Source organism: Clupea harengus, chromosome 2 (genome assembly GCF_900700415.2).
Source record: "Clupea harengus chromosome 2, Ch_v2.0.2, whole genome shotgun sequence".
NCBI classification, from domain to species: Eukaryota; Metazoa; Chordata; class Actinopteri; order Clupeiformes; family Clupeidae; genus Clupea; species Clupea harengus.
This window is the reverse complement of record NC_045153.1, coordinates 980,283-990,282: the sequence shown is the minus strand read 5'-3', so window position 1 is coordinate 990,282 and position 10,000 is coordinate 980,283. Positions and strand designations below refer to the sequence as shown.

Sequence of the window (10,000 nt, the reverse complement as noted above, 5' to 3'; positions counted from 1 at the left end):
GAATCTAAAATTTCCCATGAGCCTTCACTGCTGAACAGATGTTTGGGTCTTGTAGTACGATAGAATGATGACCAATCGCCCTTTCTCCCTGCTGACACCCACAATGTGCCGTGTGTAGTCTATTCAGGATATGTTTTAGATATTAGTTAGAAATCTTGCGCATGCTGTCGCAGGTAGGTACGGGTAGTTGATGTTTTTGTTATGAAGTCAACTACTTAAACTTCTCAATGACTCCCCGGAAGAATCCTAATTGTTATACCCATAGTCCTTTTCGCTTGTCTTTCCGACTGAGATTGCCCTTTTCACATTCACCCAGCAGAGGGCGACATTAGCATGGATTTAAAACACGTCCACTGTACAATCTAAAAACTCCATTATTGTCACCAAAAATAATACGTGCGAGTTGATTTTCGACGCGTTTGAACCATCTTACGTTGGCACGGTATGTACTGTCCTGGATGAGATGTAGTGACAACGCCTAGACAGTGAGCTAAACTCCATCCATGAACATGAAGATGTGTCCTGGTTGATTTATTCTACACTTATCACGTTGTACTGAATCCAGAGTGAAACTAAGTATTTGTCTGTCAACCAATTTAAGAGCCTTTTAGATGCTAAGGATGTGCCTCAATGCTGTTGTTTTAAATGATTCTCTGATTTCATTCTTTTTACTTTTATGCTTTTTATACTTAATTTCTGAGTTGTTTAATGTGTTTTGTTTATTTATTTTGTCTGTTTTGTTTTGTTATGGTTTGTTTATTTATTGTTGTATGTATTATGTAGCCTCAATCAGGGCATTGCTGCAAAAGAGCCCTGTGCTCAGTCAATTCTCCCTGAATAAACAATGATGATGATGATAGTACAAATTTGAGATTTTGAGTTCCAACCGCCACGCAGAGGGACTGGATGGTTTCTGCATGGAGGTGGAGGAGGAGGAGGTGTGATGGTGTTGGGGTGTTTTTCTGGTGTCACTGTTGGTGATTTCTTCAAAATTCACGGCACAGTTAACCAGCATGGCTACCACACTTAACCAGCATGGCTACCACAGCATTCTGCAGCGATATGCCATCCCATGGTTTGTGCTTAGTGGGACCATCACTTGTTTTTAAACAGGACAATGACCCCAAACACACCTCCAAACAAACACACACACACACACACATGCAATGGCTTTTTGACCAATAAGGAGAGTGATGGAGTGCTGCATCAGATGCCCTGACCTCCTCAATCACCCGGCTTAAACCCAGTTGAGATGGTTGGGGATGAGTTGGACCGCAGAGTGAAGGAAAAGCAGCCAAGTGCTCAGCACCTCTGGGAACTCCTTCAAGCCTGTTGGAAACCATTCCAGGTGACTACCTCATGAAGCTGATTGAGAGAATGCCAAGAGTGTGCAAAGCTGTCATCAAAGCAAAAGGTGGTTACTTAGAAGAATCTAAAATATAAAACATATTGTGGTTTGTTCAACCCTTTTTTGTTTACTACATAATTCCATTAGTGTTCTTTCATAGTTTTGATGTCTTCAGTATTAATCTACAATATAGAAAATAATAAAAAATAAAGAGAAACCATTGAATGAGAAGATGTGTCCAAACATTTGACTGGTACTGTGTAAGGCCCTGGCCTCTGTAAAGAGTGTGTGTGTGTGTGTGTGCGCGCGTGCTCTAGGGTGGTTCAGGCCCTGGGCTCTGTGTGTGTGTGTGGTGTGTGTGTGTGTGTGTGTGTGTGTGTGTGTGCTCTAGGGTGGTTCAGGCCCTGGGCTCTGTAAAGCACCTCGAGGCAATTTGATTGTTTTTGATTGTTTTATTGTTTAGATGAATCAAATTGAATTGAACAGTAGCAGCAGTCCCTGCTGTGAAGGCTTCTGGGAGATGTAGTTTGGGTTCAAATCATGCCGCTGTGCCGATCAACCAATCACACCGCTGTGCTAATCAACCAATCATGCCGCTGTGAAATATTTGCATAAACGCCTGAAAAGCTGAACTACCGACATCACCCCATGACATCACTCCATTCTAAGTGAAGGCTTCAACAGGTAGGAATGGGCCGCGAGGAAATCAGTGCTCACTCACTCACTCACTCACATGAACACACACACACACACAGTTCTTACAACCTTTTAATGTGTGTTTGAAAAGCATTTCACAAAGCTGTGTACATGTCAGACAAAGGTAATATGGCCAGTGTATACAAGCAGTGAGAACACACAGGTCAGAAAGCATTTACAGGGTGTGTGTGTGTGTGTGTGTGTGTGTGTGTGTGTGTGTGACTGTGCGTGTCTCCAAAGATTGGTGACGAGATGAGCTGCAACTACTTGAAACCAGCAACTTGTTGCAACAAATCATTCTAGAACCAGACCAGTTTCCTTAGGTGACACACACACACACACACACACACAAACAAACATTTCCTTGGCATCTTCTCCAGCTTTGGTGTAAAAACGTTAAACAGTAAAAGGCAGCATCACATCACAGAGGGGAACTCTGTGGAACTCATATTTATATATGTAAAGACAACACACAGACACACACACACACACACCCACACAAAATACACTTACACAAGTGTATAGGTGCCTCTGTGTGTGTGTGTTTGCGTGCGTGCTTCACAATCTCAAAAGACAGCCATATATTACGTGTATGTGTGTGTGTGTGTGTGTGATTAATATTGAGGAAGACATACTGAACACCGTATAGTCCTTACAGCACATACAGCCTCCCGAACACACACATATCATTCACAGTAGGAGGAGGTTAAGGCTTGTGTGTGTGTGTGAGTGTGTGTGTGTGTGTGTGTGATGTCTGATCTGTTGAGATCTCACATTCCGACGTAAGACAAGCGATGGTCCAATGAATGATTCATAAGTTCTTCAGCAAATATTTCTAAACCATTTGAGTTGTAAACATGAGTGTGACTGACAGCCACTGCACACTGTCTCTCTCTCACACACACACACACACACACACACACACACACACACACACACAGAGAGAAGAAGAAGACTGACGCAGAAAGACAGACACACATTACAATGAGAGACACAGAAACAGTGTCACAGTTTCAGGCTTCAGGGTGATCATGGGATGTGTGTGTGTGTGTGTGTGTGTGTGTGTGTGTGTCAGATGAAGTCAGATAGTCAGTTTATGGCAAATCCTTTTGAGAGTTTTTCTCAGAAGGATTATGGCAGGCTCAGGGGTGATGGGAAATGTAGTCTTAGCATGGAGGGCTTCAGGGAGTTGTAGTCTTGGCATGGAGGGCTTTGGGGAGTTGTAGTCTTAGCATGGAGGGCTTTGGGGAGTTGTAGTCTTAGCATGGAGGGCTTTGGGGAGTTGTAGTCTTAGCATGGAGGGCTTTGGGGAGTTGTAGTCTTAGCATGGAGGGCTTCAGGGAGTTGTAGTCTTAGCATGGAGGGCTTTGGGGAGTTGTAGTCTTAGCATGGAGGGCTTTGGGGAGTTGTAGTCTTAGCATGGAGGGCTTTGGGGAGTTGTAGTCTTAGCATGGAGGGCTTTGGGAGATGAAGTCTCTTAGATGGTCCTGCTTACAGGAAATGCAGTGTAGACAGAAGGCTTCTGGGAGATGTAGTCTTCTACTCGGGGAGTCCTGCTCCCCCGGTCCTCCCATGATGCACCTCTCTAAGCGTGCTCCAGCTCCAGCATGCCGGCCCGCTGCTGGTACTGCTGCTGCGTTGCCATGGCGAGGCGTGCCTGCAGGCCGGCGGGCCGCTCGAAGAAGGCCACCAGTGCCGGCTCGGTCAGGAGCGACGCCAGGATCTGTGCCAGGCTCACCGTCCAATCAGCACGCGCCGCGTCGCCCTCCGGCCCCGGCCCCGCCCCCAAGGCAGCGCCACGCAGCCCCGCCTCACCGATCTGCAGCAACAGACTGGTTACCATGGCGATGGCCTGGAAGAGCTCGCTCTCCTCGGGATCTCCGTGGAACATGTTGGAGAGCGTCTTACAGAACTGGATAAACTCCCTCTGACAGAGAGAGAGAGAGACAGAGTGTGTGAGTGTGTGTGTGTGTGTGTGTGTGTGTGTGTGTGTGTGTGTGTGGTGTGTGTGTGTGTGTGTGTGTGTGTGTGTGTGTGATTATGTGTGTGTGTGTGTGTGTGTGTGTGTGTGATTATGTGTGTGTGTGTTGGACAGAGTCTTATAGAACTGGATAAACTCCCTCTGACAGAGAGAGAGAGAGACAGAGTGTGTGAGTCTGAGTGTGTGTGTGTGTGTGTGTGTGTGTGTGTGTGTGTGTGTGTGTGTGTGTGAGTGTGTGTTGGACAGAGTCTTACAGAACTGGATAAACTCCCTCTGACAGAGAGAGAGAGAGAGACAGTGTGTGAGTGTGTGTGTGTGAGAGTGTGTGAGTGTGTGAGTGTGTGTGTGTTGGACAGAGTCTTACAGAACTGGATAAACTCCCTCTGACAGAGAGAGAGAGACAGAGTGTGTGAGTGTGAGTGTGTGTGTGTGAGAGTGTGTGAGTGTGTGTGTGTTGGACAGAGTCTTACAGAACTGGATAAACTAAAAAAATACATGCGTGCGTGTGTGTGTGTGTGTGTGTGAGTGCATGTCTATTAAACACAGAGAGTGTGTGTGTGTGTGTGTGTGTGTGTGTGTGTGTGTGTGTGTGTGTGTGTGTGAGTGCATGTCTATTAGAGACAGAGAGTGTGCATGTGTGCGTGTGTGCGTGAGTGTGTGCGTGTGTGTGCGTGTGTGTGTGTGTGTGTGTGTGTGTGTGTACCTGGTTCATTGGAGGCAGTGGCTTCTCTGCATCCTTCTCCTTCTCTTTGGCCAGATCCTTTAACATCTGCTTCAGCTGCTCCTCATAGCCACTCTCACCTACACACACACACACACACACACACACACACACTCACACACACACACACACACACACACCGCGCACATGCGCACACACACACACACACGCGCACACACACACATGCACACACACACACACACACAGGCGCACACACACACACGCACACGCGCCCCACGCACGCGCACACGCGCACGCACCCACGCACACACACACACACACCCGCGCACACACACAGTCAGTTGATAGTTCTTTGGTATAGAGCAAAATAAGAGTGTTAAGAGGATTCGTGTGTGTGTGTGTGTGTGTGTGTGTGTGTGTAAGTCTGTATGTGAGTGTGTGTGTGTGTGTGTGTGTGTGAAAGGCTAATGAAAGAGTTGGGTCACAACTTCTACTCTAAAGTGTGCGACAGCTTGTGTAAATATTCACTGGTTGCCGTGACAGAGTGTGTGTGTGTGTGTGTGCGTGTGTGTCTGTATGTGTGTGTGTGTGTGTGTGTGTGTGTTTGTGTGTGTGTGTGTGTGTGTGTCTGTATGTGAGTGTGTGTGTGTGTGTGTGTGTGTGTGGTACCGTTTGGTCGGTCTACGTGAAGGGGTCTTGCGGTCGACAGCAGTGGCGACTTCAAGGGGGAGGAGTCATCCTCGCCATCCATCAGGGCTAATAGAGGCGGAGCAAAGACACAAAGGTCACAGGCTGGGTCAAAGGTCACAGGGCGGTTGGGTCAAAGGTCACAGGGCGGCTGGGTCAAAGGTCACAGGGCTGTGTCAAGGGTCACGGGGCTGGGTCAAGGGTCACGGGGCTGGGTCACAGGGCTGCTGGGTCAAAGGTCACAGGGCTGCTGGGTCAAAGGTTACAGGGCTGCTGGGTCAAGGGTCATTAAGGGTGAGGGAGTGACCTGGTGACATCATGGTCACAGAGACCTACCTGGAGGAATATGAAGGCGATACAACCACTTAATCTTCACATTCAACTCCTCACGGTATAGGGTGTCTGAGACAGAGAGAGAGGGAGAGAGAGAGAGGAGGGGGAGGGGAGAGAGAGGGAGGGAGAGAGGGAGAGAGCGGGAGAGAGGGGTAGAGAGGGAGAGAGAGAGAGAGAGAGAGAGAGAGAGAGAGAGAGAGAGAGGGAGAGAGGGAGAGATAGAGAGAGGGAGAGAGAGGGAGAGGGAGAGAGATAGAGATAGAGAGAGGAAGAGAGAGAGGGGGAGAGATAGAGAAGGGTAGAGAAAAAGGGGAGAGAGGGAGAGAGAGAGAGAAGGGGAAAGGTTAATATTAGGGCTGTCAATCGATTACATTTTTTTTACTAATTAATCGCACATTTTGAAATTAATTAATCGCGATTAAAAGTTTGTTTTTCTTCTTAAGACTATATCTTATAAATTAACCAGTAATCACATCATACAGCGTGAATTTTAGACACTGTTGTTTAATTGTATTTTTTATTTTTTTTAAACACAATGGTGCCCCTCGACGGTGAATCGTAAGATTGTTAAGGTGCTTTGCATTAAGGTGATAACTTAAAGAGGAGCTGCTTCAGTGATAGCTAAATTCAGCTTGACAAATGCTACATACAACTTCAGTTTTGTCGATTGTTCCGTCATTTTGGCTCTTAAACAGAGACTTTCCGCCCAACAATCCCTCAGCTCTCTCCATCTTCAACTACCGCAGTGGTTCTCAAACATTTTCTGTCATTCCCCACTTTGAACAAGGGTGGCTATTCAAGCCCCACCTGTCCCTCATCGCTCCCATAACATGGTAGGCCAAGCTTAAAATTGTCAATTATTGAAATAACCTCAAGTAAAAACAAATAGCATCTTATTTAGGTCAGCAAATGTACAGTATATAGAGTGATTTAATGTTTCACGTTGTAGTGTATTGTTGCTATGGACACGCGCACATGGACGGATTATGAAACCATTGGTCAGGACGTGTAACAAAATACACCGCTTCCAACCACAAATAAGAGATACATTTAAGCCACTTCTGATATTAACAAATACAAAGTCTAAAAACAATTGACAGCAAGCAAAGTTAATAACAGCGACTTCACGCAGAGGCTCTGTTTTAGGGCCCCCCTGAGCTCAGGGGCCCTTGGGCCTGAGCCCGTTCAGCCCGTTCGGTAATCCATCCCTGCACGCAGACACTATTGTATTTCTTTCTGTTGACAGACTTTTACTTTGACAACTGTGACAGTTAGTAACGCACATGTCTAGTAAGCCTCTATTAAATTATGCTTATCTATTAAGTTATTTAGCTGTCTCACACTGTGATAAATATGTTTAAGTGACCTATGTTTAAATTCTATGAACTGTGTTAGTTCGTTGTAACGTAAAATGTAATTATTATTAATTTAGATTACGTTACGTTCTAATATGTGACTGTTAGCACACCATTCATTCATAACTCAGTTGGTGGCAGACGTTAGCACTTATTAGCCAGCTGTGTTGTAATCTGTTGTTGCTCTGATTCTTGGTGTAATGAATCTAATAGTAACTTGCTGTGTTTCGTTTCTTGTGTATTATTGTTTCACTCCTAAGTTTTCATCCGACATCAATATAGGAGCAAGGCGAGTTAACCGTAGCCTACACAGCCCTAACTAAACTAAACAAAAGTAAAATAGATTAACGCGTTAACGCTGACAGCCCTAGTTAATATACATCTGTGTGTGTGTGTGTGTGTGTGTGTGTGTGTGTGTGTGTGTGTGTGTGTGTGTGTGTGTGTGTATTACCCAGCCAGTGTGCGATCTGTGTGAAGGTTAGCAGGTTGGTCTGGTTTTGGTCCAGCAGTGTGAAGGTGCGCCTAGCAACCGTATCCGTGTGCGCCCCCTCTTGCCATGGCGACAGTGCGGCATACACGCTCTCGAACTGCGGGAGGTCCAGCTGGTAGCCTTCACCACACACACCTGACACACACACGCCGTCTCCCCAATACACACTGATCAGATGCGCAGTCTGAAACACACACACACACACAACACACACACAACAGGTTTAAAGTGTTTGAACCAGTCAAATCTACACCCCACCCCCCCCACACACACAACACACACACATACAAACACTCCTGCAAACCACACACACACACACAACAGGTTTAAAATGTTTGGACCAGTCAAATCTACACCCCCCCACACACATACACATATTCATACACACACACAGAAACACACACACAAACACACCTTGATGAAGTCGTAGAGGTCAGAGACACACACACACACACACACCTTGATGAAGTCGTAGAGGTCAGAGACACACACACACACACACTCAAACACACACCTTGATGAAGTCGTAGAGGTCAGAGACACACACACACACACACACACACCTTGATGAAGTCGTAGAGGTCAGAGACACACACACACACACCTTGATGAAGTCGTAGAGGTCAGAGACACACACACACACACACACACACCTTGATGAAGTCGTAGAGGTCAGAGAGCTCCTCAGCAGATAGAGACACTTCAGGGGTCACCAGTCTGATCTGCACACACACACATCATAAGCTCTTTTTGTCTGTGTCTGTGTCTGTGTCTGTGTCTGTGTCTGTGTCTGTGTCTGTGTCTGTGTCTGTGTCTGTGTCTGTGTCTGTGTCTGTGTCTGTGTCTGTGTCTGTGTCTGTGTCTGTGTCTGTGTCGGGGTGTGTGTGTGTGTCTGTGTGTGTGTCTCTGTGTGTGTCTCTGTGTGTGTGTGTGTGTGAGACTCACTGCGTTCTCTTTGGTGGTGTCCTCGTGAGACTGCAGCACCTGGATGCGATGACGACACCTCAGCCTTTCTAACTGCCTTGCACTGATATCACCATACCTCTGATAGAGAGACATAGAGAAAGAGAGAGAGAGACATAGAGAAAGAGAGAGAGAGAGAGGGGGAGAGGGAGAGAGGGAGAGGGAGAGAGAGAGAGAGGGAGAGGGAGAGAGGGAGAGAGAGAGAGAGAGAGAGAGGGGGGAGAGAGAGAGAGAGAGAGAGAGGGAGATAGGGAGAGAGAGAGAGGGAGAGAGAGAGAGAGAGAGAGAGAGCGAGAGAGAGGGATAGATCACTACTCAGGGGTGCAAACTCATCACCTTTCGGAATTCGAAATTCGCCGTTTTTGATCCAAAATAGGTAATTTGCGTGATTCGTGTAGATCTGCAATAAAAATATTTTTAGGGGGGGGGGTCCTCCAAGTAATCTGCGAACGCAAGCTGTCATGAATATTTTTTTCAAGCATGTTCGTTTGGCCAACCCCATGTCATCATGACAGGCACGCTTTTTATTTCGACTCTTCGGGTCTGTTCGAAATGGAAGGTAGCTGCCTCGATGCCGTAATAGACAGGTGTATTACAAGTCTTTCGGGCATGATGGCATTTACGGTAACGTGTGACGTTGGTACGATGTAATCGTTATGCTATCTAACGTAGGCTAACATGCTAAAGACAGTTGGCTGACAGACGCCTCGCAAAATCACATCAACCATTTTTGCTGGTTAAAATAACAGTGTTATCGGATAGTACAGTGTCTTTTTCTCAGTAACTTTTGAAAAATCTAAGCGTGAAAACGCCGAAAAATTGACATTTACATAAAAGACATGGCCGTCAGCCGAGTTTGGTCCGGAGTTTAGCTGCTAAAGTTATCTTCTGTCCTGTCGTTTGAAGCAAACCTTTTAGCTCTGGCATTGGTCTCCCATTATGTATTTATCACTTCACTGGATTGGAAGTCCATTTTCCAGGCTCTCGCATGCCCCCTTCATTGAGGCAGAGGTTAGGTTTGCCTCCCCTATGTGCTTTTTCACTGTGGTTTTATGACAGATCAGCAATACTAAATAGCTTCTTCACATACGTGAAATACATTACATTACATTACCTAGTCTATGGATACAAACAACATATAATAATTGTGTCTACAAATATATCATTGATGACAAACAATGAGAAAGCAAAAGTCATGCGCTCAACCCAGTGTGTGAGGGATTGCACAATCTGAGATGAGGCGCAGCTCGTCGCTGCCTCACCTCGCGAGTCGCCTCTCTGTTTGAACAGGACATGGTCAAATTCAGCGATTTTGATTATAAAAATGATCGGAATCATACAAAAAAATGAATTTAAAGCAAAGATCAGTCGATACATATTAATATTTATTTTATTTTATCATTATTTGTTTTTTTACTTTTCATGATGACTTTTACTTTTCATGAAGCGCTGCCTCCCTTGACCA

General features: G+C 45.9%; 2 protein-coding genes across 6 annotated transcripts in view; both read right to left on the bottom strand.

Moving 5' to 3' along the window:
- The window catches only part of LOC105909643 (CCR4-NOT transcription complex, subunit 11), a 9,692-nt gene extending 9,353 nt beyond the window's left edge, over positions 1 to 339 (bottom strand). The window contains exon 1 of the mRNA XM_031580663.2: positions 1 to 339. This exon is cut by the window's left edge and continues 686 nt beyond it. The gene's annotated coding sequence lies outside the window, so the exon portion shown is untranslated.
- The window catches only part of LOC105909642 (TBC1 domain family member 8), a 34,298-nt gene that overhangs the window by 7,693 nt on the left and 16,605 nt on the right, over positions 1 to 10,000 (bottom strand). For 3 of the 5 annotated variants that reach the window (XM_031580451.2, XM_031580463.2, XM_031580473.2), the window contains 7 exons: positions 8,518 to 8,616; positions 8,226 to 8,294; positions 7,534 to 7,756; positions 5,731 to 5,796; positions 5,377 to 5,463; positions 4,729 to 4,826; positions 2,104 to 3,971 (listed from right to left, as the gene is read on the bottom strand). In XM_031580451.2, coding sequence (XP_031436311.1) covers positions 3,630 to 3,971; positions 4,729 to 4,826; positions 5,377 to 5,463; positions 5,731 to 5,796; positions 7,534 to 7,756; positions 8,226 to 8,294; positions 8,518 to 8,616 — 984 coding nt within the window. In that variant the 3' untranslated portion in view covers positions 2,104 to 3,629. Of the gene's footprint in view, positions 1 to 2,103; positions 3,972 to 4,728; positions 4,827 to 5,376; positions 5,464 to 5,492; positions 5,619 to 5,730; positions 5,797 to 7,533; positions 7,757 to 8,225; positions 8,295 to 8,517; positions 8,617 to 10,000 lie in introns of those variants that run through there. The other 2 variants (XR_004165114.2, XM_031580468.2) reach the window with 2 other exon arrangements.